We start from the raw sequence: 27,436 nt of genomic DNA, 5'->3' as shown, positions 1-27,436 counted from the left end.
TTTTGACAGCTGACCGTGTGCCCCCAAACGTCTTCCAGAAAGAACAGTGCACCAAACAGAACTCAAGACTGTTTAGGAAAATGACAGCAATGGCCACGGCAAGGCTGAGAAGTTCCAGTGAGGATCCTCCTTATGAGTGCCATTGAGGAGATGGCCGCAAGTGGCCCTCCTCATAGTTTCAGTTAGATGACAGATCCTAGGTCACCCCTTTGGGAGAGAAGTCCTAGCATCACCCTAGAAGTATTTTCCATTAATAAAATCCTTGATTTCCAGTTAGCTTTCAACCCCGTGGCCACTGTGTCACAAATTGGCTAAAGAACAAGTCCACCAGAGGTCAAGTATTCCTTGCTCTTGGTTGGCTTGACCTTGGGTCAGGTCTCAAAGTGTGAATTTCTATCTAAATGGAAGATACCCTGAGAGCTGGGACTTTACAGTTAGGCAGAGCTGGGTTTGAATCCTAGCTCCGCCACTTACTCCTGGAGGGACCTTGGGCAAGTTCCTTAGCTCTTTGGGGTATCAGTTTTATTATCTGTAAGTTGGACACAATAATGATTTCAATATCATAGGATTGTTGTGAGAATTAAATAAGCACATAGCCCTGTGCCTGGCTTAATGTAGCACTGTTGTTACTATTCGTGAGGACCTAACCAATCCAAACTTCCCCTTCATCTCCTGAGCATCATTCAAGCTTCTCACTTCTCAAGAGTGCAAAAAGTTAGCAGCTTAGCTTTCCAGACTGTTTCACGGGGGAGGGATGGTGGACAGAGCAAGGAGGAGGACTGGTCTGCTGGTAAATGAAGGAAGCAGGAGGAGGGAAGGGGAGTGGGAGGCCTAATTCTTAAACTGTCCCTGGTCCTCAGCCCTGGGGCAGACTACAAAGACCTCCTGTGAGAAGTTTGCAAGAAGGGAACTCTCATTTTGGACAAAATCCTCCTCCCTCTATTAAAACAAATCTGGTCACAGAGCCTGGGGAGCAGACCAAGAGTTTGGAATAATTGACAGAAGAGGTGGGCCCCGTAGCGGAGAGGTGGTGACCTGGGCACTGGCCGTTGAACATGTTTGGCTGCCGAGGGCCTTTGGCTCTTCTGCTTCCAGGGGGCCCTGGAGGACCTGGAGGGCCTGGGGGCCCAGGTGGACCGGGTGGGCCTTGGTCACCTTTGGCACCTGGAGAGAGAGAGAGAGAAAGGGAGAGAAGGAGGGAAGAGGGAGAAGGGGGAAGGGGAGAGAGGGACAGAGAAGGGGAGAGAAGAAGAAAGGAGAAAGGGAAGGAAAGGGGAGGGAGGAAGGGAGGGAGGGAGGAACAGAGAAAGGGAGGGAGGAAGAGAAGAAGGGAGAGAGGATGGGAAGAAGGGAAGAGAGTAGTCAGCTAAGGTCTCTTTAGCTGCCTCCTCACAGCCAGACATTTTCAGTCTCTCTACAAGTGGACAAGTGGGGCCACAGAAGCTGGAGGCACCTCTCTGTCCACCAGGAAGGGGCAGAGATCTGCAGGCAGAGCAGATGTGGCCCAACCTCCTACGCCCTCTCCACTCTCCTCCAGGGGACACCCTCTGCTCTGACCTGGTCTTTTCAACTGGGGTTCATAAGGGATGGTGCTTTTCTGAAGGGTTTGTCATCACCCCTCACTTGGTCAGCAGCGTGGAGGAACATGGTACTCTGGATGTGTAGATTTCCTATGTAACGGAAGTGTAATAAAATTTTATATTTTTCAAATACATTTATGTATATTACCCTGTCAAAACACGTCTTAAATTATACATGTTTTGCATAGCAACATCTGCTGTTCATGAAACAAAATGTACTAAACCCAGTTCAATCTTTCCTTGATACGTGGGTCTAAGCATAGTGCCTGGTAAACAATAGGCGCTCAGTCACGTCTGAACGGATGGATAGATGGTTGGATGGGCAACTGATTCAGGGTCATTATTCTGAACATTTAGCATCATCCTAGCTTCCTGAGGACAGATAAGTCTTCCTCATTTCCAGCTACTAGCAAAGTCTCTGATTCAGAAATGGTGTTCTCTGGTATTTGATAAATCTTTACTGACTACACAGTTATATTCACATGTTATATTTTTATCATATAGGTGATCTCCAAAGCACTGTGCTTTTAAAATTCTTCTGCCTCCTGCTCCTCCATGAGAGTCAGCTGTCACCTGCTCTTTCCTCTGTGCTATTGTCTTTGTGGCTTTCTGCCCCTTACCCTCTTCTCCCACAAACACCAACTGTCTGCTTTTCCCCTGAGATGGAAAAGCAGCCACTGTATTTGTAGGGGAAATGCCCCTGATGGCAATAACTGAAGTGTATCCTTAGAATGATCCTGGATGGCAGATGCATCTGAATGTCTGCTCAGAGCTATGGAATCTGGGAGTTGCCAACCCAGAGCTTTGTTCTTTGTTTTGAGGAACATCTGCGCCCCTGGCCCATCCCACGGAACAGGGGCCGTGCAGGCAATTAGGGCCCTGAGTTTTGGGTTAAGTGAAGGTTGCCAGGTGGAGGTGGTTAAGGGGAGGGGGCTGATGTGGTGTGGATATCCCACCCAAATCTCATGTCGAATTGTAATCCCCAGTGTTGGAGGTGGGGTCTGTGGGAGGTGTTTGGATCATGGAGGCAGAGCCCTCATGAATGGCTTGGGTCATCTCCTTGGTAATAAGTGAGTTATTGCGAGATTCGGTCATTTAAAAGTGTGTGGCACTTCACACCCCACTCTTGCTCTCTCTCTCTCACTCCTACTCTCGCCATGTGATGTACCTGCTCCCCCTTCACCTTCTGCCATGATTACAAGTTTCCTGAGGCCTCTCCAGAAGCTGAGCAGATGCCAGCATCATGCCTCTTGTACAGCCTACAGAACTATGAGCCAATTAAAACTTTTTTTAAATATATAAATTACCCAGTCTCAGGTAATTTATAGTAACGTGAGAACAGACTAGTACAGGTGTTAAGCGAAAATGCCAGGTAAATTGCATGCTGTTTGCAAGTGGCTGCTCAGTCCACTGCCCCTGGGCTGCAGGTAAGAGAGTTAGCTCATCTAGCCCAAGGCCCCTGGGCTGTTTTTGTCCTAAGGTGGTTCTCCTGTCCAGCCTGCCACCACTGGACTCTCTCCTCTGTATGAAGCCCCCAGTAAAGCCCCATGTCACATTTGCTGGCCCTGGGTCTCTTCTTTGGCTCTTGAATCTGTTGCCATCCCTACTGAGGTTGACCAGGGCTTGGCACAACAACATTTTGCCCCAATTCTATGTAAAAAGGCCATTAGGATCAGGGTCTGAGGATGGCTCAACCTCATCAGTGAAGCAAACGCTTGTGCTTCCTGTCAGTTGTCCTCTGAGGTGTCGTAAGTTGCCTGCTTACTTGTCTTATTCTGGATTGTGCTGGATTTCAATATATCTTGGAAAAGAAATATTGAAATTGGGTCATGGCTTTTAGACCCAATTACCTGAACCACTTATACTTAGATCCCAGATCTGGTCTTGCCACATGGAGTAACATGCTCATGTTTCTCCTCTTTGAAAGCAAAGAACTCCAAAACATGCTGCAAAACAGATGGCCACATAAGGCCATAAAGGAGAGAAGACACAGGAGCAGCCCTGGTGTTGGAAGCCAGGCAGTTCTCTGGGTGCACAAGCCCTCAAAGAGAGCCACAGCGCACCCCTCTTACCTGCCAGGAGCACGTCGTTGGACACATCTCCTTTGTCACCCTTTTCTCCCTTCTGCCCTGGTGGGCCCTCATTTCCCTGCAGGCCCAGTTCACCATGGTCTCCCTTTTCTCCCCTTTCCCCTGGATTTCCTGCAGCTCCAGGTATCCCTGACCAAAAAAACAAAAGACATATTAGCCTATGGTGCAAAAAGTTCTGGCACACCACTTTATATTATTGTGCTTTGTGCTTTCCAGGGAAGCAGTTTTATATACCAAACACACAGCATTTCATAACCATTTTAGAGCAGCAGTGTGACCATACGTTCATTAAAGAACAGCATTTCCAGGTGGCTCTGCTGGATTATTTATTTATTTATTTATTTATTTATTGAGATGGACTCTGGCTCTGTCACCCAGGCTGATGTGCAGTAGTGCAATCTCGGCTCACTGCAACCTCTGCCTCCCGGGTTCAAGCAATTCTCCTGCCTCAGCCTCCGGAGTAGCTGGGATTATAGGCGTGAGCCACCACACCCATCTAATTTTTGTATTTTAAATAGAGACAGGGTTTCGCCATGTTGACCAGACTGGTCTTGAACTCCTGATCTCAGGTGATCCGCCTGCCTCGGCCTCCCAAAGTGCTGGAATTACAGGTGTGAGCCACTGCTCCCGGCCTGCTGGATTATTTTTAGAGAAATTTGGCTGAGCCAACAGGTTGGAGACAGGAGTGAACCACAAGAGGGGGCGATGACAGCAACAGTGGAAAGAAGGTAAGGAAGGCCTAATGAGAAGTCTGCAACCGTGATGCTCAGAGGTGTGTGTCTGCTGCCATAATAGTGAGTGTTAAATACATTATTTAGTTTATTCCTCACAACATATTGGAGTGGTAGGCTAGGCAGTCCTCCTTACTCTCATTTTATAGATATTGAAACTAAGGCCTACAGTGGTTATAACAGATGCTGCCAAGTCAGAGAGCAAAGCACCTCTGATTCCATCTCCAATGCCCTCTTCTGTGACATTCCAATGCAAAATACTTTCAATCACAATAGCAAAACAGGTAAAGTTGCTTTAAGACTACCATTAATAGGGATGGTGAACAAAAGGTAGTGGGTGAAATTTCTGCCTCTGTTCACAGGGAGCTATGACTACAGAAATTGCTGTCCTCCGCACATTGCTAGAAACCAGTCGAGGTCTAAGTAACAGCTTGTGTCAGCCTTGGACCCTGAGCAGTGAAAGCACCCTTGGATTGTCCCAGTCCACTGCTGGGAGGTAGTTCCCAGTGGCACAGGGAGAAGGATCTCAAATAGCCTGTCAATCTCGCTAAGTTGAGGGGCCAAAAATCAGAGTTTGGGGAGAAGGAGACGGCTAGAATTTGCAAGATAGAAGAGCAGAGAGGAGACAGCTGCGTGAAACAGCCCTGCAGATCTGCAGAGGGCTCCCTTGAACCTGTGACTGAAGGATGTCTTCTACACATGAGGGAATTCCAGAGGGCTGGGAAAGGAATTCACAGACTGTTCGCTATAGAATTCTCAGGGCTCACACAGGAAAAAGTTCTCATTCCCACGGCTACCATGGGGAAATCTCATCAAATACTGAAATACTGGGTAGAGTCCTTGAAAAAGTCTAGTTTTAGTAGTGGGGCTAAATTAGCCCCAGGTTAAAGGCTGCGGTGGACCCATCATTACAAAGTTTCAACACAAGTTTCTAAAGGATGAAACCTATCTGCCAGTGATTTAACTGCCTGACTCTGTGCCTGCTGAGAGTCCAAAATTTGAATCATTCAGTTCATGTAACTCAGCATATTAGCAATATAACCACGAAAAATTATATGATCATCTCAACGATATAGAAAAGGCATTTGATACAATTTAGCACCCATTCTTAATTTGTCAACAAACTAGGAATAGAAGAGAACTTCCTCTGTCTGGAAAAGGACATCTACAAAAAAACCTACAGCTAACATCATCCTTAATGGTGAAAGACTGAATGTTTTCTCCCTAATACCAGAAACAAGATAAGGGTATCTAACCCTATCACTTTTATTTAACATTCTACTGGAGGTCCTAGCCAGTGCAATAATGCAAGGAAAAATAACTAAAAGGCATACAGATTGGAAAGGATGAAGACTGTTTGCAGATGTCATGATTGTTTATGTAGAAAATCTCAAGGAATCTATAAAAAGGCTACTAGAACTCTTGAGTATATAGTTATACAGGGTCCTTGAGAGGGGAAGTTATTTCTAATACTGTACAAAGCTATTGCCAGATATGGATCAATTAACATGATACCCTATCTCAGAGAATATGTGCTCATTTTAACAACAGCCCCTTGGAGATATTGCTCAACAGAGGTATTGCCTAAGTGGCAGAGATTTCAGTGATGGGGAAGTTAGCATGTCACAATACCCCACAGTTCATACCCAAATGCCCTGCATTGCCATCAGATTAATTATTCCCTAAAACAGTGGTTCCCAACCTTTTTGGCACCAGGGACTAGTTTTGTGGAAGACAATTTTTCCATAGACCGGGGTGTGGGGAGGGATGGTTTGGGGATGATTCAAATGCATTGCATTTATTGTGAATTTTATTTCTATTATTACATTGTAATATATAACAAAATAATTATACAACTCACCATAATGTAGAATCACTGGGAGCCCTGAGCTTGTTTTCATGCAACTAGACAGTCCCATCTGGGGGTGATGGGAGACAGTGACAGATCATCAGGCATTAGATTCTCAATAGGGTTTGCACTCCTATGAGAATCTAATGCTGCTGCTGATCTGAAGGGAGCTCAGGCGGTAATGTGAGCACTGGAGAGTGGCTGTAAATACAGACGAAGCTTTGCTCAATCATCTGCCACTCACCTCCTGCTGTACGGCCCAGTTCCTAACAGGTCATGGACCGATATGGGTCTGGGGCCTGGAGACCCCTACCCTAAAACACAAACCTGGAGCTCTTAGCACCTTTCATTTACCCCAGAGGAGTAATAAATATTCAAAATGGTTTCTGCTCTTCCATATTCATGTTCATATTCCATATTCAAGGAACTGTCTGCAGACTATTCTAAGGAAGACAGCAGTGCATGAAAAAGCCTCAAAGTGTCGATCACTGTTAGAAGAAAACTGTAGTGAACAAAAAAATTTGCTAGATTTCAACCAACCAATAAAAAAAACCTTAGTGAAAACTATGAAATTCAGCTACAGTTGGGAATCAGAAGCCCCAGGGTCCTCACCACTACCAGTGGTAAGCTTGGGTGGCGGCTGCCCGTCCAGTGGAACTGGGGGAGCACAGTAGAAGAGGATGTGAAGAGGAGCAGGGGGCCCCTCCACTCTCAGCACTGGCTCTGCCATGGATTCAGTGATATAGGGGTCAAATCATGCCTCTTTGAGGGGTCATGGCTTGTAATACCTCCCTCACAATAGCACCAAAATCCCATTGCATTGACTCCTCCGGGCCCTCAGTCATCAGGCCATCTGGGTGGAAACTGGTTCACTCACTTGAGAAGAGCCCTTCTGCCAGGCCCTCTTTGTGAGAAGACGTTCTTTTGTCAGTGTTTTAAATAGGCAATTTGGCACATTATCTGAAGGAGACAAAAAACAAGGGCATTGCCATAGAGTCCAGCCTGCACAGTGCACCAAGTGTAACTGACACCTTCGAAAGGTCTCACATGACCCAGTTTTAGCAGTGCTCAGGGAAAGGGTATCAGCTGGTTCCTGCAAGGATATCTTTTTCAGGCATTTATTCTAGTCACAAACAGCCTTCTGCATCATCATCTTATTTCCCCTTCCTTTCTTTTCTTTCTTCCTCTTATGTCTTTTATTTTCTTTCTTGGAAAGGCCATATGTGAAACAGGGAAATGTTCCTGCTGCCTGGCAGCTGTTGTAATGCACCCCCCACAGGGGCAGGTATTTAACACTATTCAAGGCCTTTGCTTGAGGCTGTATTTTTACTCTAGTTGGGAAATGCATGATCATTTTATGGCTTTCATTAAGAAAGGGTTGGGGGACATTTTGTCTGCATAGAGTCTGCCTTTGCCCTCTTGTCCACCATAGCGCTGACAAAGCATCCCCTCGTCTTTGTCGGTAAAATTGCCCTGGCTGTGCTTTCGCCGTGATATGTCAGAAATTAAATACCACCTAGTGATTCACCATCAGGAACCTGTGTGTGGCATTTTCTACCCTGCCCTGTCCCAGGGAAGGTCAGGGATGCTAGCTGTGCACAGTGACACTATGACACTATGTGATCTGGACCCCTGGCTGGCTTTGAGTCGGCACATTCTGCCAGAGAAGAAAGGCCGGACTCTGCCTGTGTAACTTGTGCTAGGAGTGGCTCTCTACTGTTTTTCTCTGGTGTCGCCCACTCAAAACAAACGGTTTCATCAGCATTTGAGTTTGGAGTTGTGTGATATCTCGGGGTTGAGGTCAACTCTCATCTTCACAACATGGGGTGAGGGAGGATGTTTTATTTTCAGCAGTATCATTTGTTGCTAAGGCGGGGGAAAGGGGCCAGAGAGTGTCACACAAAACCCAGTCCTGAGGCACAAATATGGAGGAGGAGGGCTTTCATTTCTGTTTTTATAAGAATTTCGCTTTTAGAGAAGATACTGCAGCATTAACTCTTAAGTGAGAAAATGAGAGGCAGCTGGAAGGAAAGAAACTGCTTGCTTTTGAGGCAATGGAACATCAGACTTCATAGAAGATGCTGGTTGCACAATTGACATTTAGGTCTCTTTCAGTTCTGACTCTTCTCTTCAGATCTAAGTTAGTGTTTCCAAATGAATACAGAACACTTCCACTTAGATTTCCTTTTGGTCTAAAATAAAGTTTCTCCTTCCCGACTTTTGAAAACAACAACAATAATAGCTAACACCAGTATAGCACTTACAATGTGTCAAGCCCTCTTCTAAGCACTTTATATACATTAACTCATTTAATCTTCCTAATAACATTATGAGGTTAATACTATTTTTGTCCCCATTTTGCAAATAAGGAAATTGTGGCACAAAGTGATAACTTGCCCAGGGGCATACAGCTAGTAAGCGGAAGAGCCGGGACACAAACCATCTGGCTCCAGCTCTGGCTCTGAGCTATTCCACTAACATTCTTAGCTTTTCTAAGGTCAGAACCTGAGAAGCTTTGATGTTTCAGTCTCCTGGAAGCAACCGTTAGGCTACAGAGCTTAAACTCTGGCTTCATCAGGGTAGTCTTATAATGGCTCCTGGTTGCCTCCTGCATATGTGGAGCTGAACCCCCTGACCTTACTTTGAAGGCCATTACCCTCTAGTCCTAGCCCAATCTAGCCAGGGTCCCCACTAGTACCCAGGGGTGGCCTCATAACCTGTGAGCCTAGGCCTTTCTGTTCTCTCCCTGCGGTTAATGCTGCTGCAGTTATCGTCTCTAAAAATCAAATTCTCATAAAAAACAGAAAGGAAAGCCCTCCTTATTCGTGTCTTGGGACTGGGCCCCGTTCCCCCGCCTTTCCCACTGCTCCTCTACTTATCTCCGAAGTGCTGATCACTCTTCTCTGTCTTGTCCTTTATGCTTAGTTCTGCTGCACAATCCGTCCTCTGCAAGTAGGATCCTCTGCACAGTGTCCTATTTGCTCATCTTCTGCACAGGGAAGTTTGGCTTTTTCTTCTGGCAGTATTGCCTCCTATGAAGTATAGAGCAGTCTTCCAACCAGAATAAATAGTTACTGAGTACCTGCTGTTGCACGATATATCTTCTCTTTCAACTGGATTGTAAGCCCTTATATACAGACACAATGTTCTAGTCTTCTCATTCATTCATTCATGCATGCATTCATTAATTCATTCTTCATTCATCAATTATTTATTGGGCCTTAGCTGGGCCCTAGCTAAGAGATGTCATGAATAATAAAATCTATAATACATAGTCCCTGCCTTCATTGACCAACACTATAGTGGAGTATTTAAAACCAGAAACCATATTAGAGTTGTCATAACCCAACCTCTTCTGGCTACAGATGAGGAGGTCAAGGCCTCATCTTAGAGTGACTTGCCCAGGGCCTCAGGGCCAGTAAGGGATAAAGGCAAGAGCTACTAGAACTCCTTTCACCGTTCCCCTCTGCCTTGAAGGCAGGGAATGAGAGGGACAAAAATCAACTGTCTCTGACTGGCAGGTTATACTCATTGAACTGTGTGTTCTCAACAATGTCCTGCAGGCCTCTCTGAAAGGCTGGAACCCTCCCAGCCCTCCCAGGAAGACTCAGCCTTGGAGCTCAGATTGGAGGGTGTCTGAAGCCCTATATTCTCAATCGTTAACTGCACCAGCGCTCAGGGCCCAGGCTTCTTTCCTGTTTGCTCTTGCTCTTCGGCACCTCCAATAACCCTGCTCTCACAACAGGGCCCAAGCCCCTTGAGCACGGAAATTGAGTGTCACTGTGGTTAAGAGCAGGGGTTCCAGAAGTCAGAGAAACCTGGATTCAAGTCCTGCCTCCTCCACTTATTAGCTTTCGACATCAGACAAGTTATATCCAGTCATTCAACAATGAATTCATTGAGCTCCTTGGCTGTGTGTTCCAGGCACTGAAGGTAGGAACTAAGCAAGACAGACATGGCCAAGCTCTCACAGGCCTCACATTCTGCTTGGGGAGTCAGCCCATCAGCACAACAGCAAATAGTCCCTAAGGGGTGATTTCAGGGAGGGATATTTCGATTGATTGCGCTTGGGGAGTCAGACCATTAGCACAACAGCGAATAATCACCAGGGGGTGATTTCAGGGAGGGATCAATATTTTGATTGATTTCACTTGGGAGGTCACACCATTAGCACAATAGCAAATAATCACCATGGGTCGATTTCAGGGAAAGATCAATATTTTGATTGATCCCACTTGGGGAGTCAGACCATCAGTACAACAACAAATAATCACCATGGGGTGATTTCAGGAAGGGGTCAATATTTCAAAAGAGCAGGGGATGTGACAGAGTAGGTGAGACAGGGGCTAGACACAGAGGCCAAGGATGATCTTGTATACGAGGTGACATCTGAGCTAAGACCTGCTCAGGAAGACAGAGGAAGTCAGGAAGAGGGCATTCTGGGCAGCGGGCACAGGCCACTGTGTCCTAGTCCCACCCCAGTCTACTCTGGGTCCCTAGCAGTACTCGTGCAAAGGTCCTGGGGCAAGGGTGAGCTTGGCCTGTTTGAAAAAGAGAGAAGTATCTTCATCTGGAAAAAATATGGCTAACAAAAGTATTCATGCCCTTGGGTTGTTCTGAGGACTAGATGAGCTGAGTGTACGGAGACCTTAGTGGAGTGTCTGGCAGTAAATGCTGGCTGTGTATTATAGTTCCAAAGGTTGTTGCTAGAGGGCACACCCCACCCTAACTGGGTCCCTAACTCTATAGAACACAGGCTTTTTTCCTTTTCTTGGAAACAACACTTGTTCCCTTTTTGTGGAATGCACTCCCACACCTCTCCTACCCCACCCCTGCCTGGCAAACCACGAATGATCCTTTAACTCTCAGTTTAAATGACAGCCCTTCCTTCTCCACAGCCACAGCAATGGCCTGGAAGGTTGCGTACCCACGTGAGGACCTGCAGTGCCATCCTGGGAGCTGGCTGCTCATCCAAAAGCTCTGGAAAGGCCTAGGGCCAGCCTCCAACCTCGCCTGGCTGTGTGACCCCACCCTCTGTGTGCGCCAGGCCCTCCCTTCACGTCTGGCCAAAGCTGTTACCTCCCTGCCCTCCCTCTCTATCACTGTACCTCAGAGCACCTCGTTCTTCCCTTCAAACATACATCTCATGTTGAGATGGTAGGTGGATATGACTGTTGACTGTGGATGTTGGCCTCTCCACCAAAGATGGAAAGTTCCAGAACAGTGCCTGTGTCTTTTGTAGTTCCCCAATAGCACTCGACATCTGCTGAATAAGTATTTGTTGATGAATGTCCCCACCCTCTCCTGGTGCTTGTCTTGCTGCTCAGTCCCCTCCTCAGTCTCCTTTGCTGACTCATCCCCTTCTACTTTGTCACTTGAGGTTGGAGCTTCTCAGGGCTGAAACCCAGCCCCTCCTCTCCTGCCAGGCTCTCTCCCTAAGTGACTTCACCCCTGCCCACATGCCCAGGTGCCTCAATGACTCCCTGATATATACGTCTCACCCCAGGCCTCTTTTGACTACAGACCTGTTTTCCAAGGCCACTGCCCCGCCTCCTCCTGTATACTTCAGGGCATCTGAAACTCAGCACATCCCATGCGGAGTCCACGATTGTCCCTTTAGATCTGAGTTGAGTGCGGGGCTCCCCACCTCAGGCAGGAGCAGCTCACCCATCCATCCAGTCGAGCATGACAGCAACCTTAGGGTCAGTCTTGATGCCTCCCTGACCCCCAACTCCCTGTATCCACTGTCCACTGGGAACTGCTGGCTTCGCCCCTAAATATCACTTATCCCTGTGGGTCTTTCCACCCCCGCCCGCTGTCCCCCGCCTACGGAGGCCATCTCCCTGCCTCTACTTTGGCTTATTCGCCTGCCGGTTCCAGTGCACTCTCCATGCTGCAGCCACAGCAGCATTTAGAGAGGCAGATCTGATCCCATCACTCTCTCCCACTTGACGGCCCTCTGGGGCTTCTCATGGCCCTCAGAAGGAACCCTGTTCCCCTCAGTGGCCCTGCTGCCTCTGGTCCCTCCTCCCTATTCCTTTCCTGCAAGTGCTGGGTATGAAGGGAATCTGTCCCAGGGCTCAGGAGTGGGTGAGGAGGGAAAGTGCAGCCTCGGGGCCTCAGCAGGGTGAACAGGACAATGTGGCTTTTGCTCTGCAGCCTGAGCTGGCCCATGAAGTGAGCGATCCCATCGAGCTGGGCTCTTCAGATAGCCTTTGGTGGTTAGTCTCCCACTTCCCCTGGTCTGGGACAATGAACTCCTTGTGGGGGCCTCGGGGACTCAACTTCCACTCTCAGTATGAGTGGAGGCTTCGCGGTCTAATGCTGCTGACCTCCGCAAGCCTTACTCTCTGGGAGATTGCTGTAGAGATGGGTGTCTTTGCTGCATTTCCTATGAGATCTCCCAGAAACCAAGGATTGGGGTCACCCTCCAGTGACAAACAGAATCCAACACCTTCTCCCTTCTCTGCTGCTGTCCTCTGCTCCAGCCTCTTCCCTTCCCTCCTATAGCCTCTCAGCACAGCTGTCAGGCCATCCTCTCATCCATATGTCAGGCATAGCACTGTTCCACTTCACATCCTCCCCGTTTTTCTCTGAGTACAAATCACAGTTCTTAAAATGCCCAGGGCTGACCTGATTTGGCCTGGTTACCTCTCTGATCTCAACTAGGCTAGGTTAGCCACTCATCCCTTCTGTCCAGCTGCCCTGGCTTCCTTGCTGATCCTTAAACTGTCCAGGTACCCTGGTGGCTTACACACTCTGCCCAGAGCCCTCTGCCCCAGAAACCCTGAGACCCTCTTTTACCTCCTCTTGGTATTTGCTCAACGGTCCCTTCTGAGGGAGGTCTTACTTGGCCTCCCAATCTAAATGTACCACCACTAACCCCACATAAATTTCCCACCCCTTTCTATGATATTTTTTCTCCTCAGCATTTATCACCATGGAACAGACCATATATTCTATTTATTTATCTTATTTACTATCCATCTCTCCCAGCTACGATGTAAGCCTCATGAAGGTGGAGGAGGGGGGCTTATTTCTGAATCTCCAGCATCTAGAACGATACCTGCCACACAAATATGTGCTCCATAAACGAATGCACTTTTTCTTTTCTGCACTCCCTGGGTTGCAGGCTGCATGCGAAGCACGTCCTCAAGGCCAGGGATCTGTCTCAAGCCTTTTTGAAAACCACCCCTTTCCTACGTGCCCCACACCCAGCTCTAGCAGGGTGCCCTCCTGCCCCTGAGCCTGCCCTCATCATGCCCATTGCCGAGGCCTCAGGACTGAATCACATTTTTGGAGTCTTCCCAGGATAAGCCAATAGGCATCATTATTCTACAGCGATGCTCATGTATAATTATAATTATTATCCTATATGAACGATCCATTGCTGCTGTGTAATTCCAATGGTAATTACTGGCCTTCTGAGGATTGAGCTGGCTTGGACGGTGTGTGCCCGTTTTCTCTGAAGCTGCCCTCTGGAACACAAGCAGGTAGGCACTGCCAAGTGGCAGAGGTGCTCGACAATTTTTCCCTCTCCACTGGCCCTTACTTCAATTGCTAATGAGAATAAGAGTGGAGGTGACCAAAGGAGTAATTGCTGTCTGGAAGAATTTTCTACCATTTCTTCTCGTCCAGGGCCAGTCCAAGTGAGTTTGGGTAGCAGAGCCAAGAGGTTGAAAATAAGATGGTGCAGTGGAGTCTCCGGCTGAAAACAACCTCGCTCCGCCCTCAGCAGTGGCTTTGATGGGTGGCTGAGAGCCAGGCCTTCGTAGGAGCCTCCTGAGTAGTTTCTTTCCCTCTGTCTTTGAGCTCCCACCACAGCATGTGCCAGCTTTCTTCAGGTGGATCTGCCCTGGCCCCGGCTCCCCAGTACTGGTGCTCAGAGCCCTTCAGAATCTTCCCCTTTGTGCCCCAGCCTCCTGCCAGGCCCTGCACCAGCCCCTGATTCTTACTGCTCCCTGGGCACATCTCATGCCTTGGTGCTTCTGGGCCTTTTCTCCAGTGGTAATGGCCTGCTCATAACAGGGCAAAGGAAGCTCCTCCGAGATGCCAGCCATATCTTCATAGTTATCCTGTAGCCCCTGAAGAGGAGACCCTTTGACCTGAGTGCCGGCCGCAGGGAGGCCAGGATGCTGCCTTTCCACTCAAGCAGTTTGAGCTATTCCTCTAGCCAAGAAACGCCTTTCCAGGGGCCAACATCAGTTCATTGATTTTCAACCAAACACAGATTCGCTGGGCAGGAGGAGGCAATAGAGGGCAAGGCAGGAGCTGAGCCTCGAAAGAGCATGCACCAGCACCAGCTGTCACACGGCCCACAGAGTGCCCCTCCCAGGGCTGTGGGCTTCTGCTCCTTCCACCTCCTGTCTGCAGCAGAAGGGTGGGAGTCAGTTGCCAGGAGACGGCTTCTCCAGTTTGAAATAAACATCTGTCAAGGTGGGACCAAGAAGTATACCCTTGGTATCCCAGAACACAATGGCTTCTAGGTAAGAGTTAAACCGGCCTTAAACTGTGCGGAGATGAAACACCTTACCCCTGCTGCACACAGCTTTAGTCGACCCAAATGCAATCATGGAGATAAATAACAGGGAAATTAATTAGAAGAGTTGCCAAAAATACCCATTTTTCCTCTTTTTCCATTTGCTCCTTTTTCTCCTTTTGGGCCCTGAGGACCAGGCTGTCCATCCGATCCATTGTGTCCTGGCAACCCGCCGGCTCCCGGAGGTCCTGCATCAAAACACAGAAACAGGGACATTAACCAAAAAAAAAAATAAAATAAATAAATTATTCACTGAAGTTACTGTCATTTCCTTTACCAGTGAAACTGAGCAGGCATCAATTCCTTTTCCACATCCTTTCCCACTTCTTTCCTTCCTTCTCTGGCTGAAGCAGTGCCAAGTGGGGGGATGGTGATGGCAGAGCCTCAGGTGAGGGGCACAAAGAAGGAGACACACAGCCAGGACTGCCTCCAGGCTCTTGCCCTCCCCGCATCTGTCCCATCAGGGAGATCCTAGGGTCTGGCCACCCACAGCCTCCCCTTGAACTAGAAAATCCATGGGCTCTTACCTGGTGGTCCAGAAGGTCCTACAACAGAAAAAAAATTTAGTTGAGAAACCACGGGTGGAAGAAAGAGAAACCAGCACCGAACCCAGAAAACAAAGAGCACCCCCTGACCTTCAAATCTCCTAATTATCTACTGACCCTAAGCAATGGATTCGACACCTTGTATTTAGAACTCGTTATATTTGGCCAAAAGACCCTTTAAAGCAATTCAACAAAGACCCATTTGCCAATCAAACCATTTGCTCCCACTTTTGCTTGTTTCAATGAACCAAGATTAATTTCTGAGCTGTCCTCACTGTAGATTGATAAATTAGTCACCTCTCAAGCAGTCAACCTAATAAATGGAGGGCCAGTAACAATGCCGGTGGCCATGAGTGCAGCCCTAGCACGGGGGTTAGCAAATGATGGTGCTGTCATTGTGGGGCTGTCCCAGGAGTTCTCCAAGTGCTCTAATCTAGCTAGCTTGTCTCATCTGAGCCACTGGGGGGAGTCGGGAGTGAAAGCTGGCTGGCTAGATTTCTCTTTTGTTACATGAAATAGCCTGAGAAAAATTGAGAGCCCAGATCAGGTAACAAATACCTTCCTTAGCATGTAATTACCCAAGGATCTAAGGGGTTCAGATGAATTTTGCTCCCACCAATAGGGGTGTCTTATTGTCGACTATTCTATTTGAGTACTCAGACAAGCTAATGAAGTTGTAACATGAGCACTTGAGTTCCTTTTTTTTCTTTCCTTTTTTTTTTTTTTTTTTTGGAGACAGAGTCTCGCTCTGTCGCCCAGGCTGGAGTGCAGTGGCACCATCTCGGCTCACTGCAAGCTCCGCCTCCTGAGTTCATGCCATTCTCCTGCCTCAGCCTCCCGAGTAGCTGGGACTACAGGCACCCGCCACCACGCCCGGCTAATTTTTTTTTTTTTAATGTATTTTTAGTAGAGACAGGGTTTCACTGTGTTAGCCAAGATGGCCTCGATCTCCTGACCTCATGATCTGCCCGCCTCTTTAGACCACATATAATGATTACCAATATTGGAATGGCGAGGTCTTTCCATAAATCTAAGCCTGTGACCATTCACAAAACAAGCATTGCTAAGCAGTTATTATGTGCATCAAACTCCACCAAGAAATCTTGGTGCCTGTATCTGTTGCGTTCACAGTCTACGTGGGAAAGATGGACTCTTTGAAACCATGATGCAGTATGAGAGAGCTACAGTGAAGTCTCCACTCCCATACCCCTGACAAGGGGTACTGGGGAAGTGTGGGCATGCAGTGGTCTGAGAAGGCATCTCAAGAAGATGATCCTGGAGCCACGACATTGAAGAAACGGGGCTTAAGATGGCAGCAGATGAGGTCTGGCATTCCATGAAGGGGCCACCAGGAGTAAAGGTACAGAGGTGGGGACTTATAAGATTCAGGGTGGGAGGAAGTTAGAGGACTGGCCAAGTGTGTAGAGATGAGGCTGAAGAAGGACCTGGGTATGGTGGGTGGCAGAAGCACTTGAATGTCAAACCAGGAGGTGTAGATGGTATCTGTGAGGCAGGAGGGAGCCATGGGAGGTTCTTAGGCAGGGGGATGATGCTGTGAAAGCAGTGTGGGTTTGATAGCCTCTTTGTAGTTGGAAGATGGATAGAACTAGGTGCAACAAGACGAGAGAGACAGTGACACAGAGACAGGAAGAGAGACATGGAGGATGGGCATTGCAGAAAAAAAAAACCCTAGGGGATCTTTGTAGCTGTCAACTCAGTGACAAGCTTGTGGATAAATGAGCTGACTGTAGAATTGTAGAGAAAGCTAGACATTCAAGAGGTATTTCAGCAGAATGAGCAAGAATCCACATCTGATTGGGTAGGAGGCAAAGGAGGAGGACTTTCAGATAACAGGGGGCCTGCAATACAGATGGATAGAGGCTATTTTGACAGGCGTGGGGACTTTTGGGAGAAATAGGTGTTTGAGGATATGCTTTCAATACATAACAGTCCTACTCTGGGCAAAAATGGCTGGCTAAAATGGTACCACATTCTCTAGGGTCAGTACAGCCTGTGTCTCCATGACTTTACCACCAGATGGCGAACACGTACTGGGAAGGGGGTGAGGTGGCCAGTTAACAGAGGTCAGAGGAAATCAATTAATCATCGTTCCCGACGACAGAGGGAGCCAAATTCGGATATAGAGACTGGTGGAAGGAATAATTTGACTGTAAGACACAAGACTTGCCTGTACACAGTAGGTTTCAAAAGTTCTCACGACAGTCTGATAACCATGTCCATGCATCAGTACTGTTGGTGAGAGCTCCTGGCTGAAGCTGTATATTCAGGACACGTTAGCCGTGGCCAAGGCTCTCACTGTGGTGATTAGATTAGGGTGTCCTGCAAGAGTTCCACTGATGCCCTATGGATAGAGTTCCTCTCATATGAATCCACAGAATCGCCTGCAATGCCTAGTAAATGCAGATACCCAGGCCCCATCTGGGGTTCCTAATTCAGTTTGGATTTAGAGGCCCAATAATCTGCATTTTTATCCGAGCATCATAGATGACTGGAATGGAGGTGGTCATGGGCCCTCTGATGCGGTGTGAAAATTTTCTGGGAAAAGAATCAGTCACCATCAGCAGATCCTTAGAGGGGTTCTTGACCCTAAAAAGGTCCAGAGCTGCTAGTCTTAAGGCAAGAGTAAAAAGTCTAGGCTAGAATTGGGGATGGAAGAGCGGGAGGGCCGCACCCACCTGGGGAGAGGCAAGTGAGAGAAGAGGCACCAGGAAAGAGAGAGTTGTCAGAAGACACTTGGAGGAGGAAATCCAGCAGGTCTAATTCCCCGCAGCTAGATGAGGAGAGAATTTCAGAAGAGAAAGGAAGACAGCCCCAGAGAGCTCAGCAGTCCGGGCAGACATAAAATGTGCTGAGGCATAGGGAGCTATGGTGATGGCGGGATGTCCTCCTGTCCTCTCAGAATGCCAGCCTGGCTCTCCAGGGGCCTGACATCTGGAAGAGCTCCCACGTGTCAAATAATGTCAAATGCCATGATGTGTGCCAACTGGGTGTTTAGAAAACTGTTTCTCAGCTCCTGACCCTTCTCCCTTTCTTGAATAGCACATCCTCAAGGAATATGTGCAGACATCCATGATCATGCTAATAGTGCATGCAGGGCCGGTGTCCTGGGCCTGCCACCCATGCAGGTGCATAGGGTTTCACCTCACAAGGGGGCTTCAGGTGTGGGCTTAATGCTCTGCAGTCGCCATCTAGAAATTCCCAGTGATCTTGTCTTTGAATTTGTGTAAGTGAAGTCCAATGGGTCAATAAAGTATGCACAGGGGGCTTGGTGGGGTCCCAACTCCCACCACCTTCCTAGGAACTGCCACCTGCTCCCTTGCCCCATGATGTGTCCTCTGTACTCCTTGCCCCATCAGTAACTTCTGCCACCTTCCACTCTGGTAGGGGCTGGGGCACAAGTGCAGGAAAGGTGTGGCTGAGTGGTGCCCTGCGTGCCTGAGTCACAGGGAAGGATCCCTGGTGCCTGTGAGGGTCTGTACTTGCCCCATAAGTATTCTATGCTTCATGGAGTATGACATTAGGTAGCAGATAAAAACTCACACCAAAACAGGTCAAGACTGTGGAAGAAAGAAGAAAGCCTTTTTCCTGCTTCTTTTGGACAAGAAACCCTGCATTTTCATTTTGCACTGGGCCCTGCAAATTATGTAGCTCATGCTAACTGTACCTATCCCACACTCCTAACCAGAATCGATTAAAATTGGGTGGATGCTTGATAAGAGCTGAGCCACTTAGATATTTTTTCCCTTGAAATCTAAAATTGGCTCACAATGCACCAGTTATGTAAACTTGAGGTCTGTGATGGCCATGAACACCAAAAACAAATCAGTCTGCAGAGAGAAGTGCCAGTTCCAGTCAATTAGTGCTGGCTTTCTGGAACAGCAGAAAAGAATGCTATGAGGCTGTGCTCAGCAGCATTGATCCGCGATTGATATTTGCCTAGGCATAGAATAAGAGACTAGAGACACGTATCATAACTGGATTAGGGTCACTTGGCTGCAAGGAGAATGTGTAGTGCTTCTGCCCCAATACGCAGTTCAGTAACATGATGATTTAGATATTTTCTAACAGATACACATGAAGAGGATGCAGTGAGTGAAGAATAACCCAATAACATGGCTTCTTCAAGACACCTGCTCTCCCAGAAGATATGCTTCTGGGTCCCCAAGGAAATCTGGGCTCCAGAGTAAGATGCATTCAGAAAAGCATGTGTTGTTTGACAAACTCTGTACTAGCAAAATAACTAATTACTCTAGCTAGGGGATTACCCTCACAATCCACCCGAGATGTTAAAGGTTGCACAGAATCACATAGCATCTGTCCTGACTGCCGTAGCAGCAACAGCTGGGCAAGGAAGAGGAATGGGAGCCAGGTTACCTGGTCACAGCTGGACTAGCCTCAAGTTATGAGTGCCTGCTTTTTCAAAGATGAATCCAGTGGGAAGCTAAACCTTGTTCCCAGTCCCCAAGCCCAGGTTCTGCTCTGGCACATCTTCCTGCCAGGCATCCTCTTAGGGCTCGAGACCAGTGCTCTGTGTCCACCCTCTGAAGCTACCCAGTTCATTCCTGGGTCCTGTCACTCATCTTCCTGCCCACTACCCTGCCCCCAGTCCAGGCCTCGTGGTCTATCCCAAAGGATCCTCTCACTTTGCAACTTGTACTTTTCACATCTAATTTTAATTGAAGAACTTTCTGTGCAAAAGGAGGCCCAATTTCAAGCTGGCATGAAAGGAGATTGTGCTGTCTTTTGAAAAGCACTTCGAAGTGCTAAAGAAAAACCTACTCAACCCACTTCCAGTGCAGATGTCGTCCCCCACTCTCTGCCAATCTCTCCTAAGTGGTCTCAATAGCTCCGTCCCATGCATTCACTGTACAGCCTGGCTCTCAGGTCTATCACTATTAAAAAAATCAAAAAGGAAGAGGCTTTTCCTGTGCCTCTCAACAGGCTTTTGTGCCTGTAATTCCATCCATCCATTTCTCTAGCACTCATTACTGTCGCATGTAACTCTGAAAAAGGACTTCAAGAGATGGAAGAAAGATGCTTAAGCTACAAGAGTTTCAGAATAAAGGACCAAGCTGTTCTGAAGATCTTTAATTTTCAGTGAGGGCCGGAATATGACTTGAGTTATTCAATTAGCATTTCCCAAGAAGTCACAAGATTATAGTTTTTCTCTCTGAGGCCAAAATAAGTGAAAGAGAGTCAGACTTGGATTTGGGGTTCCTGAGGGGAGTTTCTTTCTTACTATCTCACCTCCATTCACATACCCATATACCCACAGGTTTATTCACTCAGCAAACTCACATTGCACTCCTAATGCAATGCAGGTAATGAGAGGGAGGTGGGGGAAATATTGTGGAAAAAGGCTAGGCTTCCTACAACCTGATGCAAACTGTGCAGGGTTTCTTAACCCTGAGAAGCTCTAGCCCGGCCTCCCCAGAGACTGGGACCATCAACTGAGAGATCCAGCAAAAGCTTCAGGTGGCTTCAAGGTCTCATGGTAATGTTTTAAAGTCAGAGGGGACTGCTCTAGCACTCCGCAACATATAGTTTGGGCCACCACACCTAGCCAATCTGGCCAATAAATACTTCTGATAAAAGAACTGTATTAATTAGCAAGGTCTTTTCCCTTCCTTTTTTTCCCCTTTGAAAAACTAATGGGAATAAGAAAATAATCTGTGGCTCTGGTTCAAGGTACCACACGTTTCTAATTACCCAAGTCCTAGTTATTTTCCATGGCTATATTTCTATGGCAATACTGAAAATATTATTTTTCATAATCATTACAATGGGTTTTCAGCTCATTAAAAACATCTGGTAAAAGTAAACCAACATGTATTTTATAACATAAAGTGTCCCTAGGTGTTCATTCTGCCACGGGCCTTCGGCGGCACAAGTCCTTGTTGTGTGAGCGGCTCTGCTTAGCGGCTGGCCTACCTCTGAGGCAGATGCCCTTGGTGCTGTTGCACAGGTCCACCATCACTCGGATCTGCAGGGGAGAGAGGGTCATCAGAGCAGATAGTGGGCAGCAGGCCCTGGGCTCATCCTTTATTCAGACGAGCAGAAAGCAATCATAAAAAGTCACCAAGTAACTTTAGGAGAACCCGCGGAAGTTCAAGGAAAACGCAGTGATGTCCCACCTAGTGCTGCTGCAGTCAACAACGAATCGTACACAATCGTGATTTCATAAGATCACAATGGAGCTGCAAACCTCATTTGTCCAGTCACGGGGTAGTGTCTTGGTGCAATGCATGACTTTGTGTTTGTGGTGATGCTGGTATAAACAAACCTACCACACTGCAGATTGTAAAAAGCATAGCACATACAATTATGTATAGTACATAATATTTGATAATAAATGACTATTACTGCTTTATGCATTTACTATGTTATACTTTTTAAAATCTTTTTAAAAAGTTTCCAGCTGACATCTTGATGTCACCATATTTTGTATTGTTATTATAGACTGTACTCCTTCTACTTAGAAGAAAAAAGTTAACTGTAAAACAGCCTTAGGCAGGTCTTCAGGAGGTATTCCAGAGGAAGGCACTGTTGTCACAGCTCCATGCATGTTATTGCCCCTGGAGACCCTCCAATAGGACAAGATGTGGAGATGGAACACAGTGATATTGATGATCCTGACCCTGTGTAGGCCTAGGCTAATGTGTGAGTTTGTGTCTTCATTTTTAACAAAAAAGCTTAAAAAGTAAATAAACAAACAAACAAAAAACACCAAATTTTAAAAATAGGAAAAAGCTTACATAATAAGGATATAAAGTATTTTTGTAGATCTGTACAATGTGTTTGTGTTGTAAGTGTTATTACAAGTCAAAAAGTAAAAGAAATTAAAATTTTATAAAGTAAACATGTCACAGTAAGCTAAGGTTAATTTGTTGAAGAAAGAAAATATTTTAAAATAAATTTGGTGTAGCCTAAGTGTACAGTGTTTATAGAGTCTACAGTGGTGTACAGTCATGTCCTGGGCCTCCACATTCACTCACCCCTCACTCACTGACTCACCCAGAGCTACCCCAGTCCTGTAGCTCCATTCATGGTAAGTGTCCTACACAGGTGAGCCATTTTAAATCTTTTATACTGTTGTTTTATGGTACCTTTCCTATGTTTAGATACACAAATATTTACCACTGTGTTACAGTTGCCTATAGCATTCAGGACTGTAACATGTTGTACAGGTTTGTAGCCTAGGAGCAATAGGCTTTTCCACACAGCTGAGGTGTGTTGTAGGCTATGGCATCTAGTTTCGTGCAAGTACACACCATGATGTTTACACAACGAAATTGCCTAATGACGTATTTCTTAGAATGTATCCCTGTGGTTACATGACATATGACTGTAGTTAACATAACACTTGAAAGAAACCCTTAAAAGATCTAAGAATATTCGCTATCAGCAGCTTATCTATCAACATCATCAAGAGAATTTCTTTGAATTTCTATGGAATTCTGACAGAGGATGACGAAGGAATTGCCAAATCCAACTTTCACCACCATAATGAGCCAGCACCCACAGCATCTGAAGGGCTCAATTTTTGGGCCTGAATAAAAGGGGCGGTGAGCCTAGTGGTTGGGAGAAAGCACCTACTAACTGGGTGAACACGGATGAAGTACTTAACCTCTTGGAACTCTGATCTCCTCCTCTGAATAATATAAGCACCTGGCCTTGAGGATTGCACCTGCTCAGTCCCTGGCACGTGGAAACTGCCCCTGGGTGGCAGTGATTCTCATGCCATGTGGACACTCCCCACTGGATGACCACCTGTGGCAGGTGGTCACTGCAGCATGGCATTAGCCTGATGTTTTCAAAACCAATGGGAATAAGGAAAACATCTGGCTGCCTCACACCCACTGTATACCCCTTCCCATTCTCCACACTGCTCCAACGAGCTTCAGAAAAAACAAATCTGACTGTGCTAAATTCATAGGCTGCTACTGAAAGATCTCTAAGATAAATGAAAAAATGCAAATATAGAGCAGCACATATAACATACTTTTGTTCATGTAAAACAGTGCTGCACACAGAAATGCTTCTATGTGTTTGTCTCTTGCTGCTTTTAAGATAATCTCTTTATCTTTCCAGAATATTTGTGTAGATTTAGAAAACCTCAAGTGAGGGGAAAATGGAGGGCCAGGGTGGAAGGGAGTTGTACTAAACATGATACAATCTTTGTCTTTTTCAAAAATTTCACTGATTACTCTTTCCATTAAACTATTTTTCAAAATGCCATGTTTTGATGTGAGGGGAAAATAATTTTTGTATTGTATCTAGATTTATTCTGTTAGGAGATCCAGAGGAAAACTTATATTGTATTTACTTTTTGTCAAGTATGTCAACAGCTATTTATTGCCTGCTTTAGAAACTTATTGTGAAATATTCATACATATCACACATGTAGAAAATGTGGGCCTGGTGTGGTGGATCATGTCTGTAATCCCAGTGCTTTGGTAGGCCAAGGTGGGAAGATTGATTTGAGCCCAACCAGCCTGGGTAACATAGTAAGACCATTTCTCCATGAAAAAATTAAAAATTAGCTGGATATAGTGGCATGCATCTATAATCCCAGCTACTTAGGAGGCTGAGGTGGGAGGATTGTTTGAACCCTGGAGGCTGATGCTGCAGTGAACAGTGATCCCACCACTGCACTCCAGCCTGGGTGACAGAGCAACACCCTGTCTCAAAAAAAAAAAAAAAAAAAAGGAAAAGAAAGAAAAAAAATGTGTACAGATAATTTAACAATGAATAATATGACAAACACATATATATGAAATGAAATGGAAGTTTACCAATGCCTTGGAAGACTTCTGGATGTCCCCTCACCCCCAATAGCTCTCTGAGTTGGAGTACACTTATCCATTTAATTCAGATAAGAAAATAGAGGCTTAGAGAGATGCCATCATTTACTCAAAATCACACAGCTTGCTGGTAGAAGAAACGGGACTCAACTCCAGGTTTCCTGATTCCAGGTCCACTCTACTTTTTATTATGGCTCTGGTGATTATCTTAACATCACCAGACAGAAAAAAAAATTGATTCACTGCCTTTAGTCATTTTCATAAATGAATGTAATCAGCTGCACTAGGAACAAAATTTATTGTCTTAAAAAATGTGTAATTGCCCATTGAGAGGACCAGAAAAGACTTCACAATGGCTTCATTTGTTGCCTGGGGGATCACAGCAGAAGGGGTGGTTGGAAACAACAGAAGCAACAATAGGGAAAATTAGCCTTTCTGTTTGGTACTAATCACTGATCTGGGGCAGGTGCAGCTTCTGTAAAAACTATGAAGCAGTTTTCATTTCCTGACCTTTTGGTTTCATTTGTATGCTAAATGTCAATTGAGATATTTACCAGTAAATTATGTTAATCTTTACTCAAGAATAGTCTTTTAACGAAATTGGGCTGTGTATATAAGATTGTATTGAGATGAAACATATGATATGAAAAGGTGCGGCCATAAAGTTAGAAACTTTTTTCTGGTCTTAATGATTAAAAATTGGAATCAAAATAAGAAAACTCCCAATTGAAAGTCACAAAATCTAGATGGTCAAATTAAGGAGTCATATTTGGCATAAAGGGCCTCTTAAGTCTTGAGGTAGGTCTTGAGAAGGTTGAAGCTGGAAGAGTCCTTAGAGGTCATTGTCCTGGGGGTACTAGGCATGACCCATCCATGTTGTGGCCCTGCCCCCGCACCTTGTAGGGCATCTCCCAGGGCTCTCCCCCTCCCTGCCCATCACTGTCACTCTGCTCCAGTCGCACTGGCCTCGTCGCTGGTCTTAGCCTTGCCTAGCGTGCTGTGCCACACATCTTTACATGGTGAGCTTCACTGATGCCTCAAGTCAGGCTTTCCTAGCTCTCAACTGAAGGGAGCCCAGACAGCCACTCCCCATCACCTCATCTGGCCTTTTGTCTTTGTAGCACTTATCATTATTCAGTACAGTTGACCTTGAATGATACAGGTTTGCACTGTGTGGGTCCACTTGTACACAAACTTTTATCAGTAAATATAGTCAGTTCTCCATATACACAGGTTCTGCATCCGCAACCAAACATGGATTGAAAATACAGTATTTGAGGGATGCGAAACTCTCAGAAATGGGTGGCTGACTTTTCATATACTTGGGTTCCACAAGACCAGCGTCAGGAACTTGTGTGCGGATTTTGGTATTCACAGGTGTCCTGGACCCAATCCCCCACAGATACTGAGGAATGACTGTATTATCTTGCTTACATATTTATTACCTACTCCTGCTCCCCAGAGAAAGGAAGCATTTTGAGAGCAGAAAAACTTCTTTGTTTTGTCTGCATCTCCTGTACTATGATTTGAATATGTCCTCCCAAATGCATGTGTTGGAAACATAATCCCCAACATAACAGTGTTGGGAGGTGGGGCCTAAAGGAGGACATTTAGGTCTGCAGAACTCCACCCTCATGAATGAATTAATGCTGCTTATAAGAGGGCTTGAGTTCACTCTCTTGCCCTTTTGTCTTCTGCTGTGGAATGATGCAGGAAGAAGGCCCTCACTAGATTCTGGTACCTCAGTCTCGGACTTCCCAGCCTCCAGAATTATGAGAAATAAATTTCTGTTCATTATAAATTACCCAATCTGTGGTTTTCCATTATAGCAGCACAAAAGAGACTAAGGTACCCTGTGTCTAGAATAGTGCCCGGTCCCAGGCCTGGAACTTCTCTGCTGAGAAGTGGTTCAAGTGGGAAAGCACATCAACCATCTCTAAGGAAGAGTTTCTCTGAGAGAAGATGACATTAAATTGTTAATCAGTTCATGATATGAGAATCTGGTGGTGCTGGGGAGAGGGTGGGTGAAGCACAGGAAAAAGTCCAACCCAGCCACGCTAGCATGGAGGACAGACTTAGTGGGAATGATGGGCTGTCAACCTGAGTGCAAGATAATAAGCAGTAGCCCCGAGAACTCAGGATGAATGCCCTGTTGGCTGTAAGCATCACTGAGGAGTGAGAATTATCTCCCAGAAGAAACAATGGGGCCCATCAGGTTCATCTCCCAGGTGGGAAGATCAATGCAGCAACGGACAGGGACACATTACATTGCATGGCGACTTATTTTCAGCATTGAATGTTTGGTAGCTGCTATGGTTTGAGTGTCCCTTCCAAAACTCATGTTGAAACTTAATCCTGAATGTGGCAGTATTGAGAAATGGGGCCTTTTAAGAGGTTATTGGATCATGAGGGCTCTGCCCTCAAGAATGGATTAATCCATTCATGGATTAATGGGTTATCATGGTAGTGGAACCGCTGGCTTCATGTGAAGAGGAAGAGAGTCCTGAGTGAGCACACTTCAATCCCTTGCTATGTGATGCTCTGTCTCACTTGGGACTCTTCAGAGAATCCTCACCAACAAGAAGGCTGTCACCAGATGCAGCCCATCAACCCTAGACTTCTCAGTCTCTATCACTGTAAAAGATAAATTCCTGGCCAGGCGCGGCGGCTCATGCCTATAGTCCCAACACTTTGGGAGGCCAGGGTGGGTGGATCACCTGAGGTCAGGAGTTCGAGACCAGCCTGGCCAATATGGGGAAACCTTGTCTCTACTAAAAATAGAAAAAAATTAGCTGGGTATTGTGCCATGCTTCTGTAATCCCAGCTACTTGGGAGGCTGAGGCAGGAGACTCGCTTGAACCCATGAGGCAGAGGTTGCAGTGAGCTGAGATCGAGCCACTGCACTCCAGCCTGGGAGACAGAGTGAGACTCCATCTTGAAAAAAAAATCCTTTTCTTATAAATTATCCAGTTTCAGGTATTCTGTTATAATAAACAGAAAGTGGACTAATACAATAGCGTTAGGGGAAAAGATAGCCCAAATGGGCCCTACTGGCAGCCTGACCAGTTTTTCCAGTTTTTTTCTCTGAAAAGGGAACTATTCTCATTGGATTAGCAGAACTCTTGGGGATCTTGGCCAAGGAAGAGGCCCCAGGAGAAAAAGAACAGACTTCTTGCTGACCTGGCATCAGATGGCTTGAGCTTGTTTTAATTCAAACTAAATAGAGATGGGACATAATTTGGCAGTATCTGTTAAAAAGAAAATGCTACAAATTAGG

General features: G+C 46.3%; 1 protein-coding gene across 2 annotated transcripts in view; it reads right to left on the bottom strand.

Moving 5' to 3' along the window:
• Positions 1–27,436, bottom strand: part of GLDN (gliomedin) — a 66,656-nt gene that overhangs the window by 9,379 nt on the left and 29,841 nt on the right. For both annotated transcript variants that reach the window (XM_063698548.1, XM_004056184.5), the window contains exons 2-6: positions 21,287–21,338; positions 15,317–15,334; positions 14,870–14,977; positions 3,653–3,799; positions 1,036–1,164 (exon numbers count right to left, since the gene is read on the bottom strand). In XM_063698548.1, the coding sequence (XP_063554618.1) occupies positions 1,036–1,164; positions 3,653–3,799; positions 14,870–14,977; positions 15,317–15,334; positions 21,287–21,338 (454 nt within the window). The remainder of the gene's footprint in view (positions 1–1,035; positions 1,165–3,652; positions 3,800–14,869; positions 14,978–15,316; positions 15,335–21,286; positions 21,339–27,436) is intronic.

This window comes from Gorilla gorilla, chromosome 16, assembly GCF_029281585.2.
Source record: "Gorilla gorilla gorilla isolate KB3781 chromosome 16, NHGRI_mGorGor1-v2.1_pri, whole genome shotgun sequence".
Classification (NCBI taxonomy): domain Eukaryota; kingdom Metazoa; phylum Chordata; class Mammalia; order Primates; family Hominidae; genus Gorilla; species Gorilla gorilla.
The sequence above is the reverse complement of the archived record's forward strand: the minus strand, read 5'-3'. Positions and strand labels throughout refer to the sequence as shown.